The sequence below is a fragment of the Protopterus annectens genome, chromosome 1.part0, assembly GCF_019279795.1.
Source record: "Protopterus annectens isolate FY-2018-M chromosome 1.part0, PAN1.0, whole genome shotgun sequence".
Lineage (NCBI taxonomy): Eukaryota > Metazoa > Chordata > Ceratodontiformes > Protopteridae > Protopterus > Protopterus annectens.
In genome coordinates, this window is record NC_056725.1 from 468,009,448 (window position 1) to 468,030,651 (window position 21,204).

The window sequence follows — 21,204 nt, forward strand, 5'->3', positions numbered from 1 at the left end:
GCTAGATCTCCCCATAGAATATCCAATTCAAATCAGCAAAGCTTGCAGGGCATCACTTCTTTGGTGGCTCCAATCTCCGGAGATCGCAGTGGGACGCCCATTTGTTTCACCCACAGCCCAAGCCACAGTGACCACGGACGCCTCCCAGCTCTGGTGGGGGGGCATTATCTGGGGATGACGGTCCAAGGCACATGGTCCCAGATTGAGACCAGATTGCACATCAATGTTCTGGAGATGAGAGCAGTGCTTTTAGCATTGCTAGCCTTCCACACTGTTCTTCCTCTGGGGACTATTGCATTTCAATCAAGACAACATGTCGGTTGTCTGGTGCTTCAACCAACAGGGAGGAACCAGATCTCTGTCGCGAGGCCATGAGAGTGTGGAAGTGGGCGAGCTCCACCAGTTGGTTTCTGATTGCAACGCACATACCGGGATGCTCCAACATTTTAGTGGACAGATTGAGTCAGGCTATTCTAATGCCATACGAGTGGTCTCTGAAACGGTCAATAGTTGAGGAGCTCTTCCTTGCTTGGGGTCAGCCTTGCTGCGATCTTCACATCTCCTTCCAATGCGAAGTGCATAAAGTTCTTCGCTCTGATTCCCTCACCAGTGGATCCCTCCAGAGACATGGCCTCCCGGGTTACTGTACACTTATCCCCCATTGCCACTCATTCCGAAGTTTCTTCAGAAAGCTTGCCGACTGGGGTGCAAAGTGATCCACATTGCCCTGTTCTGGCCTCGTCAAGTGTGGGTCCCCTTCCTCTGGTCTCATGTTCTAGCTCCTCCTTGGGTTCTGGATCCCTGCCCGGATCTCATTTCTCATCCCTCAGGCACTTGCCAGCCCAACCTGGACAGCCTCAAGCTGACTGCTTGGTTTCTCCAGTTCTCTTGATTGCCAGGACTCCCGGTCTTTCATCTTCAGTAAAAACTATTCTCGTGGCGTATCATAAGGTTTCCACTAGGAAGATTTATTGCAGTAAATGGAAATTATTCTATATTTGGGCTTTTCAGAGAAACCTGGGTCCTTTTACAGCCCCTGTTCCTGCAGTGTTGGATTTTTTAGCCAACATTTTTCAGTAAGGGGCTAAATGTTCATTGTGTTTCACTGTTGCAGTCATTACATTTGGGTTAATCAGCTGGCAAGTTGCCCTCAGTCAGCCTGATTAACAAATTCTTGGGTCCTGCGTCGGTTGCTGTCCCTTCTTCCATGACGTCAGGGGTATAAAACATGCAGCCAACACCATTACATCAGCCTTTCTTGCCGCGCAGTGCCCGAAGCAGAAGCAGTTCGCAAGTGCCGGTCGGCCGACTCCTGAAATTTTCATTTTCGAGTTTGAGAACCGAAGTCTTCAACTTAAAGCTAAGTACCCCGTTGGGGAAACTTTTTCTTGCTCCTTACCGATGTCAGTAAAAGTTAATAATTGTATTACTTGTGGGAAGCAAATGCCTCATAAGGATTTTCATTTGTACTGTATTCCTTGCCTAGGCCCTGACCACGATGTACCTTGCTATTGGTTTTGTGCTTTATTTAATTAGCGCACTATCCGTCGTCGGTACATTTTTGCTTCTAAATATTTCGGTTCTCGGTTTAATTATCCAGAAATGACTTTGGTTAGCCACCTGACTACCGGAATACCAAAAAAACTCAAAGAAAAAGACAGAGACAGGCCGTTGAGGTCCAAAACTGCCGATGACGCTTCTAAGCCAGTCGCCAGTCCGCCGGTACTCCAGTGAGGTGCTTTCGTAGCCCCTGATACCCGCTACTTCTGATTTGCAGGCCTCTACTGAGACCCATTCTGAGTCCGGTATGCTGCGAGATGCTTCACATATGGAACCTGCGGATGTCTGTACCTTGAATGAGTCCGGAGCCGCTGAGTAGGCACCGGCTTCTGAGGGGTGTATTCAGGCCTACAGACTTGCATATTAAACCGACTCCAACTTCAATGCGAAGGCCTAAATCTCGATCTATGTCTAAAAAACCGACTCCCAGGCCACATGTTCAGGCCCCTATGCCTAAAAAACAAATTATTAAAATGGCTGAAGATTTAATTACTCTAATCAGGGGTAGTTAACCCCTCCCCCTCCAAGAGGCCTAGGATTGAATTTGACTATGAATCATCTGAACAGGGCTCTGATGTCCTTCAAGAATGCAACTGCAGTCAATAACATATGGGTTGTCCTGCCTCAGGCAGCCCTCGGTCGGCCGAATGCCAAAGTCTGGGTCCGGCGTCGGCTGGTGTCGCCTCCTCTCCGACGTCACAACGGCTGGAGTATAAAGGCATCGGCCGACGCCATCTTCTTCAGTCTTTCTTGCCGCGCGGTGCCCGAAGCAGAAGCTGTTCGCAAGTGCCGGTCGGTCAGCTCCTGAGTTTTCAGTACCGAAATCATCTAAAAGCGAAGTACCCCGTTGGGGAACATTTATTCTTGCCTCAGCTGATGTCAGAACAAATTGAAAAAGTTAATAATTGTTTGTCTTGTGGTAAACAAATACCTCATAAGGACTTCCATTCTCTCTGCCTTCCTTGCCTGGGCCCAGACCACGACGTCTCGGCCTGTGCTGCCTGTTCTTGCTTTAATAAGCGCACTCTCAGGCGCCGGGCAGAATTCGCCGAGAACTTTTTCGGTGAATCTTTTGCGTATATCATGCCGTCGGATCAACCGACAACCCAATCTGCTAAAAAACGCAAGGACCGGGACCGACATCCTCTGCCCGCGTCCACTACCGATGCTACTCCTAAACCCTCTGCTAGTGCTCCGGTCCCTTCGGAAGTGGTAAATCCACCGCTCCAGGCCGACGACACAGCGTTAGCATGACCTTCGGTCTCAGAGATCTCTCCGGTGCTGGTTGTTGATTTTCCTCCGGAAACTGAAGTTCTGGATCTACCCGACACCATTTCTGTGGACAAGGTTACGCCTGCACGTGGGGCTGCTAGGCCCCCTGTTTCCATGTCCATCAAGGCCTTTGCATGTGCTAAGGCCGCCAGTCAGGCCAAGGCCCATCCTAAGCCTGCTACCCAGGCCCCTTCATCTGATAAGCATATCATGTCTCTGGCTGCAGATCTTATTTCCCTTATCAGGGGGACTCAGCCTCATCCGGACAGGGGTTCTCAGCCACCTGCAGAGAAAAGGCCTAGAGCTGAGCAGGCGGACGTCCTCTCTTCGGATGAAGCCTCTGGGGATTCTGAGCATTCTGATACCCAAGAAGAATCCTTCCAGGCCTACGAGGACTCTGATGCTGAGGAATCAATTCCCTCTGCCTCCCCTCCAGAGGATTTCTCTTTTGGTGAAGTCCTGCATTCCATGAGGGAACATTTTCAGTGGCAGGGTCAGGAATTCTCTGACTCCAGAAAAAGGCTTCGTACCTTCCTCAAGCTTCCCCAGCACAGACCTTTGGCTATTCCACCTGTTATGGATGTTTTGGATGATGTTTTCTCTGACTCCAGTGCTAACCCTGACTCTCTTCCTCCTGCTCCTGTCAAGCCGGACAGATATTATAGGGTCCCTGACACTCACAAGCACCTTTTTAAAGCCCACACTGTGGATCTAGAAACTATTTCGCAGGGCCCCAAGGGGGTGGCTACCTCCTCTGCCAAAAACCCTCTGCCGGCAGACAGAGAAGCAAGGTCCCTGGAGAGATGGGGTAAAAAAGTATATTCCTCTACTACCCTAGCTATGAAGTCACTTAACTGCCTTTTCCACATGTTTCAGTACCAAGATTTTCTCCTGGATGATTTACAGAAAAAGTTAGCCTCTCCTGAGCCTATTGATAAAAAGGCATTGCAGTATCATATACATAACACTCAGCAGGTTAATAACCATTTTCTTCAGTGTGGTTATGATGCATTGGAAGCTTATCTACTGCGCCCAGAGTGTTCACAAAATGCCTGGCATCAGTAGTGGCACACTGCAGTCTGCAGGGGATTCAAATATACCCCTACCTGGACGACTGCCTCATACAAGCAGACAACAAACAAGCCTTAAAAGAAAATTTGGACTATGTCATGCATCTACTGCAGGCCTTGGGATACACAGTCAACTTTCAAAAGTCAAAACTACTGCCATCCCAACAGATTATTTTCCTAGGAGCCAAACTGGACACAGAAAACCAAATGGCCTACCTCACAGAGGAAAAGCAGCAGCATTTACCAGAGTACTTCAAAGGCCTGGCAAAACTCTCCCAGCTCACTGCAAGGAAAATCCTGCAGGCCCTGGGGTTCATGGCATCTTGCATCCTTCTGATACCTTTGGCAAGACTTCATATGAGAAAGCTGCAATGGTATTTAAAAAACTTATGGTTTCAACACAACCAAAACCTAGAGGACATAATCCCACTTATTCCATGTCTGCAAAAGGAATTCCTATGGTGGGCTCAAGCCAGTCAGCAAAACAAAGGCATGTCTTTCAACAGACCTCAAGCAGGCCAAATGATTACAACAAACGCCTCAGACCATGGATGGGTGGGCGCACATGGAGGGCAGATGCATTCAAGGTTTTTGGACACCAAAGGAAAGGCATCTGCACATAAACCAAAAGGAGATGTTGGCAGTGATACATGCAATCGAAACTTTTTGCAATCGAAACTTTTGAAAAATCACTACAACAAGGGCATTTGCTAATAAAGACAGACAACACCACTGTCATGTGGTACATAAACAAGTAGGGAGGAACACATTCTTATCCCCTCTGCAGACTAACAGTGCTTCTCTGGGAAAAATATCTGAGCCTGAAGATACATTTACAATCCCAGTTTGTACCAGGCAAGGGCAATGTACTAGCGGACCAGCTGAGCAGAAATTTCATGGATCCACACGAATGGATGCTGCACCCTCACATTTTTTCTCAACTGATGAAGACATGGGGAAGACCGGACATAGATCTCTTTGCTTCCCACTTAAATCATCACCTGGAAAAGTTCTGCACAAGGACTCACCATCCTCTAGCCTGGAAAACGGATGCTCTCTCCTTCAGCTGGAATTCTCTGAAAATTTATGCATTCCCTCCTCTGCCTCTGCTGACCAAGGTGATACTGAAGATCAAAGCAGAACAACCAGCAGGCATCTTAATAGCTCCGGACTGGCCAAGGCAACACTGGTACCCATTGCTATTGACCATAACTCGGACCAAACCATGGCCTCTGACCCTATGGCCCCTGCTCTTAACACAACACGATTACAGGACTGTACATCAAGACCTGAAAACATTACACCTGACAGCCTGGAGGCTACCATGATTTCTCCTCCTAGCTCTCTTTCCAAATCAGTTCAAGAGATCTTGCTGGAAGCACGCAGACCTTCCACCAGAAAAACCTATTCGGCCAAGTGGAAGAGATTCAGCATCTGGAATGCCAACAGGGGTCAGGACACAACATTACCGAGTATACCTCAGATATTAGAATACTTGGCAGAACTATTTCATACTGGGCTCTCATACTCTTCAATAAAGATTCATGCCTCAGCAATCTCAGCAAGATACAACTGTGACCCTCCAGTGTTTTCACATCCTTTGCTACGACAGTTTCTAAGAGGAATAAAGAATATCAAACCTCCCAGAAGACAGCCAGTACCTGCATGGGACCTCAATTATGTGTTGGAAAAATTAACTCTTCCTCCATTTGAACCAGCAGCAACTTCAGAAATTCAATTTCTTTCATGGAAGACTGTCTTTTTATTGGCAGTCACATCTGCAAGAAGAGTTTCGGAGATTCAGGCACTCATGGCAGTGCCTCCCTTCATCATTTTTCATCGACAGAGTTTCTCTAAGAACAAATCCTACATTCATGCCAAAAGTTATTTCCAGGGTGTCCCTAAATCAAGCTATTCACCTGCCTACATTCTTCCCCAATCCTCAAAACAAGCGGGAAAAACTACTGCATAATTTGGACATACACAGACAACTATGCTACTACTTGGACAGAACTAAGGCCACCAGAAAGTCTGACCAACTGTTTGTAGCCTATGCTGCTGGCATACAAGGAAAGGCAATCTCCAAACAAACAATTTCAAAATGGATCGGACATTGCATCAGATTCTGCTATTCATTCCATGGAAAAGGTGTGCCTGCCAATATTAGGCCACATTCCACCAGAGCTTTAGCCACTTCCACAGCTTTCCTAAGAGGAGTGGCAACAAAGGACATTCTAGAGGCTGCTACATGGAGCTCCGTGCTTACATTTACCAAGCACTATAACCTGCCTTTATACTCCAGATCCTGAGCAGGCTTTGCTTCGGCAGTCCTGCAGGGGATTTTAGCTACACCATCCTTATCATAGATCCATCCACCCCCAGCTTGGCTATGGTATTCAACCCATATGTTATGACTGCAGTTGCATTCTTGAAGGACATAGTACAGTTTTGTACCTACCATAAATGTAGATGTCCGATAGATATGCAACTGCAGTCGGATTTTCCCACCCTCCTACCCCTCTGTATCCTTCTTTTTTTGGGTCCCTACCCCTTATCCCACTAGCTGGGGGTATTTCCTATGATGTATCTGTTTATTACTGTTGTGCATGTTTGGATTATTTTTATCCATTTACCAAAATTAGCCTTCCTAGGAGGGCACCTGGCATCTGGGGCAAGAAACACTGAAGATGGCGTCGGCCGATGCCTTTATACTCCAGCCGTTGTGACGTCGGAGAGGAGGTGACACCAGCCGACGCCGGACCCAGACTTTGGAATTCGGCCGACCGAGGGCTGCCTGAGGCAGGACAACCCATATGTTATGACTGCAGTTGCATATCTATCGGACATCTACATTTATGGTAGGTGCAAAACTGTACTTTTCTTCTCTTCTAATGATCTGGTTTTGTCCATACCTACTTGTGAGGACTCTGATGCAGAGGATTACATTCCCTCTGCTTCTCCACCTGAGGATTTCTCTTTTGGGGAAACTACATACCTTAAGGGAGCATTTCCACTCGGAAAGTCAGGATTTCTATGAATCCAAAAAGAGGCTTAGGGATTTCCTTCTTCCTCAGCATAGGCCTTTGGCTATACCTCCTGTACTAGATATTGTTGATTATGTTCTTTCGGAATCTAGTATGGCCCCTGATTCCTTGCCTCCAGCCCCTAGCAAACCAGACAAGGTACTAAAGGGTTCCTGAGTCCCACAAATTTATTTTCAAAAATCCTGTTGCAGACCCCTGAAACCATTTCTCAGTGGCCCAAGGGCATTAAGGCTTCTACTGCTAAAAATCCTACATCTTCTGATAAGAGACTCCAGGGCGCTGGATAGATGGGGTAAAAAGGTTTACACTTCTGCAACCTTAGCAATCAGGGCTTTAAACTGTCAATTCCATATGCTAAAATGCCAACAACATATCATGGGACTGCTTAAACAGAAAATGTTGATTTCTGTGTGCAGAATAAAGATTTGCAGGATTTATTCCATTCAGCTGAAAAAGTTGGCAAACATACTTTGCAGTGTGGTTTTAATTCTTAGAGGCCTCTTGTAGAGATGCTGTTACTGGGTCTGTGCTTAGAAGGCTTGCTTGGCTTAAGGAGCAATCTCTGCCTGATCATGTTAAAGCAACACTTTTAGATGCTCCTTTACAGCAGGACCGCTTATTTGGCAATAAGGCTGAAGAAGTTCTAAAAAAGATGGAAGTTGAACCTAAAGCTATGAAAACTGTGAAAGATTTCTTACAAGTGCAACCTCCTAGATTTAGTAGGCATTGGCCTACTAAGAACTGATCCTTTCCAGCTCCTTCCAGAGCCACTACGGCCAAAACCAGACATTCCAAAACCACCAGGTTTCAGTCCCAAGGGACTTTCAGAACTAAGCAATGGGGTGCTTCCACTTCCAAATCTGGAAACTGCAAATCACCACCCTATGGTAAGCAGTCTCATTGACTTCCCTTTGAAATTACCAAGCACTTAACTCTTAGCTGCCCCTTTGGGAGGGGGGGGACCGGCTCTTCATTCAGGAAACTGCCAGCTTATAACCCAGGACAAATGGGTATTAAATGTAGTGTCCCAGGGATAGAGATTTCATTTCCACACGCTGCCAACTCCTAATGGTTGGCCAGACCTGTCCCCAAATCAATGGACAGAGGCTCAGAAACAAGTACTTTCCCTCCTAGACATGGGGGGCCATTCAACTAGTACCAGAAGAGGAAAAGGGACAAGGTTTCTATTCCAGACTTGTCCTGGTACCCAGAAAAAGACAAATCATGCGTCTAATTCTGGACCCGTCTACACTAAACACCTTTCTGGACATTCCAAAATTCAAGATGCTGACTCTTCACCAGTTACTTCCTATGCTGGGCAAGGATGCCTGGATGGCAAATCTTGACTTAAGAGGCTTACCTGCATATCCCAATCAGGGAATCTTGCTGAAGATTCCTACACTTCAAAGCAGGCTGCATGCATTATCAGTTCTCTGCACTGCCCTTTGGCTTGTCTACTGCGCCCAGGGTATACACAAAGTGCCTGGCTAAAGTAATTGCATTTTGCAGGCAAAGAAATATGCAAATACATCCATACCTGGACGATTGTCTAATTCAGGCAGAAAACCAGGCCATTCTTCTAAAACATCTGGCGTTTGTAAAAAGATTCTAACCTGTCTAGGGTACACCATAAACAAAAAGAAATCTCAAATGGTACCCTCTCAGAAAATTACATTCCTGGGTGCAAGCTTGAGTAAAACTGCCAGATGGCTTTCCTTACGCCAGAAAAACAAATTCATTTGGTGACTTGCTTCAAACAGGCGGCCAGAAAAAAACGTATCTGCAAGGCAAATACTGCAAGCCTTGGGGTTTATAGCCTCATGCATTCTTCTAATTCCATATGCAAGACTGCATATGAGGAAATGTCATTGGTACTTAAAAGGTTTATGGAGTCAACATTGTCACAGCCTGGAAACAATGATTCCTATCCTACCTTGCCTGCGCCTAGAGTTCCTATGGTGGGCAGAGGCCTGCCACCAAAACCAGGGACTGCCATTCACACCACCCCCTGCCACCCAAACCCTAGCTACAGACACATCAGACTATGCATGGGGGGCTCATCTGGCAGGGAAGTGCATTCAGGGCAAATGGAGCCCAAATCAAATGCACCTTCATATCAATCAAAAGGAAATGCTAGCTGAACAGAATGCACTGACAGCCTTCAAGGGCTACCTTCATCCAGGACAATTACTGATAAAAAAGACTGACAACACCATAGTTATGTGGTATATAAACAAGAGGGGGGGGGGGGTGTACATATTTCATACCCCCCTCTGCAGACTAGCCATGACATTGTGGAACATGGCCTTGAGCTACCAAGTACAACTACAAGCTCAATTCCTGCCAGGAAAGCAGAATGTTCTGGCAGACGAACTAAGCAGAAATCTCATGGACCCTCACGAATGGAAACTGGAACCACAGATTTTCAACATGTGGACACGCAAGTGGGGGAGCCCAGACATAGATCTTTTTGCCTCACCCCAGAACTACCAGTTGGACAAATTTTGCACAAGAACTCATCACAAAAAAGCCTGGAAAGTGGATGCTCTGTCATTTAGCTGGAAAAAACTATCAGTCTGTGCCTTTCCCCCTCTGCCTTTGCTCTCCAAAGTTCTACTAAAAGTTAAACAGGACAAGCCAAAAATGATTTTGATTGTTCCAGACTGGCCAACACTGGTATCCACTCCTGCGCAGTGTCACACATGTCTCCGTGGCACCTGCCTCTGACACCTTCCTTACTGTCTCAGCAGGAGAACCAAATTCTGCATCCTCAGCTCCAAACATTGAATCTTGCAGCTTGGCTAACCACTTAAATTCACCCTTAGCATCCCTCAGCAAACCTGTGATGGATGTCATTTTGGAGGTGAGAAGACCTAGTACTAGAAAATCTTATGCTGACAAATGGAAAAGATTCTGTGCTGGAATCTATCTCAAGGGATGGGCACAGCAGTGCCCAATTTACCTAAGATTTTGCAATACTTAACTGAGATGCTTCATAAGGGCCTGTCTTTTTCTTCCATAAAAATCCATGCCTCAGCCATTTCAGCTCATTACAACACAGACCCCCCCCCTCTCTCATCCTCTTCTAAAGCAGCATCTCAGAGGGGCAAAAGCTTGAGACCACCCAGGAGAGCTCCAACCCTGCCTGGGACCTTAATTTTGTATTGGAGAAACTTACTCTACCTCCTATCAAGCCAGCTGCAACTGCAGACTTGGGTTCATAGGTTCATACTAGGCTATCTGCCCTAGGCATTTATAAGCCTAGCCAGAGTGTGTTTGGCTTTCGCCACCCATTTTAAATTAATTTTGCTATGCCCTTTTTCGAGGTTAGTATACTGTGCCTCTGTCTAACAGTGACACAGAAGTGATACCCGGGGTAAGCCTACGATCTCCCATCCACTCATCAAGATTCCTCTTGAAGAGAGTCAATGAGGGACTCTGCCTAACCTTTACTGGGATTTTATTCCAGAGTGAAGGGAGCCTCTGGGTTATGAATCTGTCCCTCCAGCATGTCCTATTTATTTCAGTGTTCAAGTCTCGAGCGCCAGAGCTCGATGGGATTTGGATTTTCTGAGGTGCAGCATGTCCATTAATTCCGGGTTGGACATGGCTTTATACGTCAGGCACAGATCGCCTCTGAGCAGGCGGTATGCCACTGAGTAGAGCTGGAGTTTCTTTAACTGGGCAGCATATGGCATCTGTTTGAGCCCTTTGATCCTCTTGGTGAGGTACTTTTGGGGTCTTTCCAGTTGCTGCAGGTGTCTGGTAAGGTACATCCCAAAAGGGCATTGTACTCAATTATGGGCCTGATGAGGGATGAGTAAAGAGGCACGATGACCTCCCCTGATCTAGATGTGAATCCCTTCATGATTAGGTGGGCTATATAAAATGTTTTTCTAACCACTTTGGCCACGTGGTTGTCAAATGAGAGATTGCTATCAACTTGGGTCCCCAGGTCCCTAATTACTTCTTCTGTACTTAATGGATTACCACCTATGTGGTAATTTGGGCACTTTGTTTTGCCAAAGGGACGACTATACACTTTTGGCTTAGCTTGAGGCCATGGCTGTGGCACCAGTTGTCTGTTTCTATGAGGCCTTTTTGGAGGATGCTTGTGTCGGCTGGGGAGTCGATTATGGCCCAGTTTGCAGTCATCTGCAAACTTGGTCAGCCACAGTCCTTCCGTGTTGGCCTGTACCTCCGAGAAATATATACCGAACAAGAGAGGTCCCAGGACTGAGCCTTGTGGGACGCCACTTGTAACTGGTTTGGAGTCTGACATGGCTCCAGCAATTCTAACCATGTGGGTTCTGTCCTTGAGCCAGTTTGCAACCCATCTAGTGACATAGGGGTTTATATTTAAGCTGATGAGCTTATCTATAATGCTAGAGTGGGGTATTGTATCGAAGGCTTTTGCGAGGTCCAGGTAGGCTGTGTGGACCACCTTCCCCTCGTCAATGGCCTTGGTGACTGTTTCAAAGAAATCAACCAGGTTCAAGAGGCAGGATCTGCCCTTAACAAAGCCGTACTGGTTAGGATCCAGTGTCTGTAGGTCCCCAATATCTTTATTTATGAGGGCCATGATGATCCTTTCCATAGCTTTGCAGACCAAGCTAGTCAGGCTTATGGGGCAATAGTTTTCAGGATCCGTTGAGGCACCACCTTTGTGGAGAGGGACCACTGTTGCTGTACACCACTCTTTAGGTACATATTCTGTAGTAAGGCTGAGATTGATGTTTGGGTTTAGCTTTTCTTGGAGTTCATGTAGGACGCAGCCCGGGACACCGTCTTGTCCCATTGATGCTGTGTTTTTTGCTTTGGAGAGGGCGGCTCTTACCTGAGCATCTGAGATGTCAGGGGGGCAGCACTCTGCTGGGATAGATATTTGCCCTTTGGTGGGGGTTTGCGCTGAACCTGTCAGCTAGGATGTTGGCTATGTCTGTGGGTTTGGTGTATTTTTTGTCATTTTGGACCAATTCTGACCATATCTTGGAATTCCCACCCAGGTTCCTAATATAACTAAAGAAAGCCTTGTGATTATCCTTGGTGTCCTGTGCAATTTTTCTCTCGAAGCTGGCCTTAGACGATTTTATAAGTGCCCTTAGTTTTTTGCTAATACTGATCAGAGATGCCTTCCCTTTTTGGGATTTTGCTCTATCATGTAGTAGCTTCCTCCTCCTTTTGTATAGTTTGTTTATGGCTGGGGTCCACCAGACAGGACGTCTGCCTTTGGAGGATTGGGTCTTGGTTTTATTTGGGATTGCATGATCCATGCATTCCTGAAGGTGTTCATAGAATGCGTTTATAAAGGATTCTGCGGTCTGGGCCGTATTTTCCACAGGCCCAGGGGCTTTGAATGATTCCACCTCGGTTTTGAGGAGTGTGAAATTTGCTTTAGAGAAGTTTTTCACTGTGGTTTTCTGGGCAGGGGGTGGGGTCAGGATATGAATATCCAGTGAGATTAGTTTATGGTCTGATCTTAGCAGTGAGGGATGCACTTCTGGTCTGGAGCATAGAGTCCCCATGTTGGTGATGATCAGGTCCAGTATGTTTTCCCCTCTTGTGGGAGTGGTAACAAGTTTGGAAAACAGCCTTCCTTTTAGCAATCACTTCAGCTAGAAGGATATCTGAATTACAGGCCCTTATGGCAGTGGAGCCTTTCATCATCTTTCATGTGGACAGGGTGTCACTCAGGACCAATCCATCATTCATGCCCAAGGTGGTATCCAGTGTAGCTTTTAATCAGTCCATTCATTTGCCAACTTTCTTTCCCAATCCACAGAACAAGGGAGAGCGGATTCTGCATTCATTGGATGTACACAGACAACTTAGATTCTACTTGGACAGGACTAAATCTCGAAGAAAATCTGAACAACTGCTGGTAGCATTTGCTGCAGTGGCAGAGGGGGAAGGCTATTTCAAAGCAAACCATTTCTAAATGGATAATCCATTGTATTCATTTGTGTTATAGTCACCATGGAAAACCTTTCCCCCAGGGGATCAGATCTCATTCCACCAGGGCTGCATCTACTTCAGCAGCCTTTCTCAGAGGCGTTCCTACCAGGGGTATTCTAGAAGCTGCTATCTGGAGTTCAGTTCATACTTTCACCAAGCAGGATCACTTACCAATCTTCTCTAAATACAGAGCTGGCTTGGACACTGCTGTTTTGCAGGGCCTCCTAGCTGGTCCTAATGCTGTATAAATCCATCCTCCCAACCTTGGCTTTGGGAATCTACCCAAATGTAATGACTGCAACAGTGAAACACGATGAACATAGTACAGTTGTGTACACTTACCATAAATGTAGATGTTCGAGTGTATTCACTGTTGCAGTCCTGGTTACCCTCCCTCCAGCCCCCTGTTTTTCTTTTACTATACCTCTTCTTTCTTTTATTATGCTTAAAAGCCTTTTTGGTGCATTTGCTTTTGTTGGTATATTTTTGTGTTTTTTTATTATATGTATGTGTGTATATATATATATATATATATATATATATATATATATATATATATATATATATATATATATATATATATATATACATATATATATATATATATATATATATATATATATATATATATATATATATATATATATATATATATATATATATATATATATATATATATACATATATATATATATATATATATATACATATATATATATATATATATACATATATATATATATATATATATATATACATATATATATACATATATATATATATATATATATATATATATATATATATATATATATATATATATATATACATATATATATATATATATATATATACATATATATATATATATATATATATATATATATACATATATATATATATATATATATATATATATATATACATATACATATATATATATATATATCTATATATATATATAATATATATATATATATATATATATATATATTATATATATATACATATATATATATATATATATATATATATATATATATATATATATATATATATATATATATATATATATATATATATATATATATATATATATATATATATATATACATATATATATATATATATATATATATATATATATATATATATATATATACACACACACACACACACATATATATATATATGTGTGTATATATATATATATATATATATATATATATATATACACATATATATATATATATATATATATATATATATATATATATATATATATTACTCCCCATTTGAGAGGCACCTGACATCTGGGGCAAGAAAAACTGATGTAATGGCATCTGCTATATGTTTTATACCCCTGACGACCTGACGTCATGGAAGAAGGGACAGCAACTGACGCAGGACCCAAGAATTTGTTAATCAGGCTGACTGTGAGGGCACCCTGCCAGCAGATTAACCTAAATGTAATGACTGCAACAGTGAATACACTCGAACATCTACATTTATGGTAAGTGTACACAACTGTACTTTCCTCCTTTTGCATCCTCCAGTTAAGGTCTCTGTTCCTCCTTGGGACCTTACCTTGGTTCTCCAGGCTTTAGTTGCTCTCCCCTTTGAACCTGCAGCATCAGTAGATTTGAAGTTCTTATCCTGGAAGACAGCCTTCCTAGTGGCCATTACATCGGCTAGGAGGGATTCTCAGATTCAGGCTTTGTCTGCTGTGCCCCCTTACTTGATCTTCTGTAAGGACAGGGTTTCTCTCTGTGCAAACCCTTCTTTCTTGCCAAAAGAGGCTTCTGAATCAAACATTAATCAAACAATTAACCTGCCTGTTTTCTTTCCAAATTTTCAGAACAAGGGTGAATATAAACTGCATTTGCTAGATGTTCATAGACATCTTCATTTTTATTTCGACAGAACAAAGCCCTTCGTAATTCTGACCAGTTATTTGTGTCCTTTTCTAAACCCTTTTTGGGTAAAGCCATCTCCAAGGTTTCCTTAGCTAGATGGATTACACTATGTGTTTTGCAAATTTACAAAGACAAAGGTCTGTCCCCACCTGGTCCTATTGAAGTTCATTCTACCAGATCTATGGCGTCTTCTGCTGCCTTTTGGTCTAGGGTTTCATTGCATGACATTTTTGCGCCAGCAACTTGGGCAAGGTCACATACCTTCATTTCTCATTATATGTTGGATTTGATCTCCAGAAGGAGAGCATCCTTCGGCTCTGCTGTGCTCAGGAATATCCTTCCATGAGGGTCTCCCAAGAGCTTGAGTAGCTGGGGACTCTGTCCCACAGGTTGCAGGTTGCAGATAAAATGAAGTTAACTACTTCAGATAAAGAAGTTATGTACTCACCATAATGCTCCATCAGAGTAGTTACACTTCATTTATCTGCAATCTTCCCACCCTCCTTCCCCTGAAACTTCTCATGGTTTATTGCAAGTTGAGTTGCTGATTGGTTTGAGTAGTGGCAAACTCGATCTGAGGGAAGGTAGGAGATGGTGATGGGTTATGGGTAAGGGGGAGGAGCTTGGAGCTCAGAGCAGATGCTTGAAAAGTTGTCGGCTTGGATCCGATATGGATCCGAATACCCACAAATTGCAGAAAAATTAAGTGTAACTTCTCAGTTGGAGCTTTATGGTGAGTACATAACTTATTTTCTGTTAAATCTGTTTTTCTAAGATTTATTAGGATTAGAGAGGCTTAGAGGAGCGTTGAGGCAAGGTGTGTACATGCTAATGTGGTCTTAGTGTCTTTTGTGAGAAAAGGTTTGATTCTATAGAGAATGCCCAATTTTTTGTGAACTTTCTTTACAGTCAAGGGGATGTGTTGTAGTTAAATAATGAATCCGGGGGTCCTGATAAGTCAGATTTTAGGCTGTTTGAGGCATCCTGGGATATTATTGGGTCCATGTTTGCTTTAGCAAGCACAGCCAGTACTTGCTTCCTAGTTATATCTGGAGGGGTTGTGTTTGTGGAATATTGGGGGGGAGGGGTGTTGGGGTGAGAGAGGGGTAAAGTTGGTACTGAATTTGTCTTAACAGGTTTGCTCTTTCACCAAGCTTGTTGAATGTGGCTGCTTTAACCACCAGTTTAACGCATTGCTTTGTGCTGCCCCTGAGGTTTCTGACATAGCTGAAGAAAGCCTTAGGGTCATCTTTCACCTGGGAGGCTATCTTAGCCTTAGAGTTGGCTTTGCTTAACCTAATTAGCCTTTTTAGTTGCCCATTAAGTTTGATGAGCGAGTTTTTCATCTTTATGGGAATTGACCCTTCCTGATTTTTTGCTATATTTTTTTCTTTTGCTGTATATCCTGTTTAATTTGGAATGCCACCAATACAGTTTTTCTGGTACTAGTCTTGGGCTTGCTTCTGGTATTTATAAACAGCAGTGTCTGTGCAACCATTGGCATGATTTTACAGAGTTTCTGAGAACAATTCAGCATAGGCTGCTGTGTTTTCGGGGTTTGGAGGAGCATTCAGTTTTGACAAACCACCCCTTAATAAAAGGTAACTTGCTGTGGAATAGTTCCTAACTGCAATTGGTTTTAATGAGATTATGGAGTTGATTAAGACGTTATGCTTGGACCTTACCAAGGAAGATAAGACCTTGCAGGTGTGACGTTCTCCCACATTTATGAGCACAAAGACCAGTATGTTGGAGCCTGGGTGTTTGTATTTATGAAGTCCAGGAATCTCTGTGCCTGTAGATTTGAGGCCATGTAGGATTCCCAGTCTATAGAGGGATAATTTAGTCTCCCCAAGAGTAAGGTGTTAGGTTGGATGGTAAGTGTCTCCAGTAGGTCCATGTATGCATTGTGAGCTTCTTGGTGCATGAAAGGTGATCTATAGCTGGCTAGGATATGGTATAGGATTTTGTCTGTGGTGATTTGCACATAGAGGAACTCCAGGACATCATCCTGTTTGACCACCCTAGAGGTGGTTAGTGATGTATATTGATATTGAGACATTTCTTTCTTTATGCAACTACTGGTCTAAAATTATGGAAGTCACCGAAACCATGCACTGTCAGGGTACTCCCTGCAGCTTTAAACCATGTCTTGGTAACTGCACAGATGTCTATATTCTCAAGTGTGAGGTGGGCTTCGAGGGAGTGTAGTTTATGCTGGCTGCTAGCACTGAGCAATAACACCTTGAGGGTCAGTTGAATTGATTTTGCTATGTCTGTAGGTTTGTCAATTTGGCATTACCTAAAAAAAGGCATGGGGGTGAATAAAGTTTTAGCCAGTATTCAGAAGCGTAGAGGGGAAGGGTGCAGACCATCCTTGGAAATGCAGTGTGGTCTGTTAACCACATCCTGCCAAGCTGACAAATATTGGATCCCCTTGGAATGACACCAGAAAAAGACAGCAAGTTGTTGAAATCAGTTTTTTTTTGCTCATGTTGTGGCATCATCCTCTGTGATGGTAATATGCTGCCCAGTGCTAGGCTTGTAGCTGCCCGAAACAGTCTGAAAAGCTCCATATTGTCTCTGTTCCTATAGTTCAGGGAGGTACATCTCTGGTCATTTAGCCCTACACTGGCTATGATGGAATCATACTTGTACCTGTGGTGTAATGACCCGAGTGTGTGCATTATTTGGTGGATCCTGGCTGCAGATAAGCAACCAACAATTATCTTCTTGTTCAGCCTGATTAGAGGGGAATCATTATGTCTTACAGTTGGAGTCCCTTATGACTAGAGTCCTGGGGAGTGTGTGTGTTTGCCTTAGGGGCTTACTGTTTGGTGCCGCACTGAGAGCTGACAGTATGTGTGGTGGTGGGTGTTTTTTCTGATTGCCTTTGGGCTTGCTGAGGCATACGTTTGACAATGGGAGATCTAGGCAATCTTTGACTACTTAAGTGACAAAGTATACATTCGTTTGTGTGTGACTATTGTGTGCTGCGTAATGTGTGCTTGTATGCAGGTTTCAGTTCCATGCAGTTAGAGGAAGGAATTTGGACTTTGTACATGTGCTGCCGAATGTGTGCTTGTATGCAAGTTTCAGTTAACATGCAGTTAAAGTGAGGACTTTGGAGTGTCTGTCTGTGCGTCTGTCTGTCTGTGCGTCTGTCTGTCTGTGCGTCTGTCTGTCTGTGCGTCTGTCTGTCTGTGCGTGGCCTAATGTGTGCTTGTATGCAGGTTTCAGTTCCATGCAGTTAAGAGGGAGGAATTTGGATTTTGTGTGCGCGTGCATAACTGTATGGCAACATGCAGATCAGAGCTGCTGGAAGGTGAGGACAGAGTAGGCTTCAGTCCTGCTTTGGATGACCTTTGGTAATACTGTTGTTCCTTGTTGGGTCCTAGTGCTCATGGATACACTGTAGAATTGATTGTTCATAAATGGAGAATTGCTGAGCTTCTAAGGGAGTGACAGTTTAGTGAATTATCACTTTGAAATGGTGGAGCACATACAAGAGAGAAATAGCCCACCAGCTATGTTGAATCTTAGAGTTCACAAAAAGTCCTCTCTCTTCCTGCTTTACTGCATGCTAAAAGGGCATCTTTGCGATGATAGATGAGAAGTCGGCACAAAAATACACTACCATGTAAGATGGTGCATTGGAACCATAGAAACAATGCTGGGGAAGCGACCATGAGGACCACAAGATACCTAGCCATGTGCTCTTTCAAGTAGACCCCCTTAAAAGTTTGTACCACTGTAGGTTAGGATTATTTTAAAATTCCTTACTCTTTTTTTTTATTTTGAAATATATTGTATTGAGTAACTTGCACAGCTCATATTGTATTGAGTAACTAGCACAGCTCACTGCAGCACAAAGGGTTAAGATTATGTGCACATGCTAACTTTATCTAGCAGTCCTGCTCTGATTGCCTCATTTTTCGCATATGTTCTTTTGCAAGCCTCATTTTTTGCATATGTTCTTTTGCAAGTCATTTAGAGGAATTTATCTCAAATTGCTCATGTGAAATGTCACTTGTGGTTAGACTTCCCATACCAATAAATAACTTCACCAAGTGAATAGTGTCTCTGTCCCCCAAAAAGTGCTGTTTCATGTGCTTGGCAATTGCAGAAGTAGACACTTTTCATATCTGCTTTGTTAGTGGGGGTGTGTGATTATAGATTATAGGGATTATTGGGAGCCATTAGGCATGTGCAGATAATAAACCGTGAAGTAAAACTGAGATGTTCCAGACAGTGTTATGCTGCAAAATTGCATCCATAGTTATTTTCTTTCAGCTACTGTTGTACTATTGCCTAGTATATTGACTCATCCTCTTTTTAATTGGTAGGGAGCAGTTGAATCAATTGCTATGAAGAACCCCAAAGAACGAACAGCTCTATTTGAAGAAATCAGTCGTTCAGGTGAGCTGGCACAAGAGTATGATAAAAGAAAGAAAGAGATGGTGAAAGCTGAGGAAGATACACAGTTTAACTACCACAGGAAGAAGAATATTGCAGCAGAGAGAAAAGAAGCAAAGCAAGAAAAGGAAGAGGTATTCTAATATGCATCCTTGTTTATGAGGGAGTACCTTGTGGGGCGAAAAAGGTGTAAATCATTCCATGCTTACAGTCAGAGAGGTCTTTGATGGCTTGACTGTTATACCATGTGATAATGAGGAGTGCTCAGCAATGCCTGCCTGGGACTGGTGCTTATGTGGCACTAGTCTTGAGTTGATCCTCATTGAAGTAAGTGTTATATTTTGCTGTGGGATGATGGGTACCAGATTATTTCTGGAATGTAATTCAAACGTCTGCTTTAATTTTTAAGAAATGTTAAAAAAAATCTTATTCCTGAAAAGACAAAATGTATGCAGGCTTGTACCCTGCAGTTTGAGAATACTGTAGTGAGTGTGTTGATATATTCATGGAGGTCCCTATTGGATTACTGAAGTTTCAAAACTTTAAACATCGTACAGCCAATACCATAATCATCGAATTTTTGAAATATCGAACATTTTGAACAGAGAAATTAGATGTTCTTCATTCCACATTGCTGCAGTCCTAACTATTGGGTAGTCCGCTGTCCAGTCGGCCCGAATACCAAAGTATATGGTTGACGTCGGTCAGGGCGCATTAGACTGACGTCAGTACGTCAGGGTACTAATGCGCATGACCGACGCCATATCCTCAGTCTTTTTTGCCGCATGGTCCGATGCAGAAGCAATTTTGCGAGTGCAGGTTGGCGTTCTGAAAGTTTCTGAAGCCAGAGTTTCAGACCGAATCAAAGTTGGCTAAGTACCCGTTGGGAATATTTTGTTTTTCTTGCCTCAGTATTTAACCGGATGTCAGAAAAAGTGAATAACTGTATTTCTTGTGGGAAACAGATACCTCATAGGGATTACCATACTTTGTGTATACCTTGTTTAGGGCCTGAGCACGACGTTGTTGGATGCCGCTCTTGTGCTAGATTTAACAAACGCACTATTAAGAGAAGGTTAGACTGTGCCAGGTTAGTGTTTGGGAAGCGTTGTAATTATAAAATGCCGTCGGATGCTCCGGCCGCTTCGCTAAAAAACGCAAGGACAAAACAGCAAAGCCTAGAGTGGAAGAACCGACAGTCCCAGATGTCGGTTCTTTAGAGGGCTCAGTGGAGCCGGAGGTTTTGCCAGGTGTTTCTTTGGAGTCTCAGGGAGAGACTTTACTGTTACAGGATGTATCCTCTCAGGAAGTAGGCCATGCTGAGGGGGCTTCTCAGGTGGCTGTTCTTCCTTCTCTTCCTAAGGTGGTTAGAGCCTCCCCTTCTGCTTCCAAGGCTTCTTTGAGGGGCAGGCCAAGTTTTGCTTCAGTGGGGGTTTCTCCTAGTGCTTCTGGGTCTTTGCCTAAGAAACATATGCTTAAAATGGCAGAGGATTTGATTACTATGATGAGGGGTTCTATGCCCCCTCCTGATAAGAGGCCTAGGGTGGAACCTGAGTTTGAGAGTTTTGAGCAATGCTCGGAGGCTTCTGAGTCTTCAGCTGAAGACTTGCAGGAGTACCCTCCGTATTCTGATTCTGATGTGGATGATTCTACTCCTTCAGCTTCTCCTCCTGAGGATTTTTCATTTTCAGAGACTCTGCATTCCATGAGGGAGCATTTTAAATGGGAAGGTCAAGATTTCTCTGATTCAAGGAAAAGGCTTAGGGAATTCTTGTTTTTACCCCAGCATAGGCCTTTAGCTATACCTCCTGTTTTGCATGTGGTGGAAGATGTTTTTGCAGAGGCTTCACTGAATCCTGATTCTTTGCCTCCTGCCCCAGTTAGACCGGATAGGTATTATAGGGTGCCTGAAGCTCATAAGTATCTTTTTCAGAGTCCTAGGGCAGACCCGGAAACTGTCTCTCAGGGGCC

The 21,204-nt window shown here is 43.7% G+C and overlaps 1 protein-coding gene across 1 annotated transcript in view; it reads left to right on the plus strand.

Moving 5' to 3' along the window:
- The window catches only part of SMC1A (structural maintenance of chromosomes 1A), a 1,753,330-nt gene that overhangs the window by 218,847 nt on the left and 1,513,279 nt on the right, over positions 1-21,204 (plus strand). Inside the window, exon 7 of the mRNA XM_044060554.1 lies at positions 19,164-19,367. Coding sequence (XP_043916489.1) covers positions 19,164-19,367 — 204 coding nt within the window. The remainder of the gene's footprint in view (positions 1-19,163; positions 19,368-21,204) is intronic.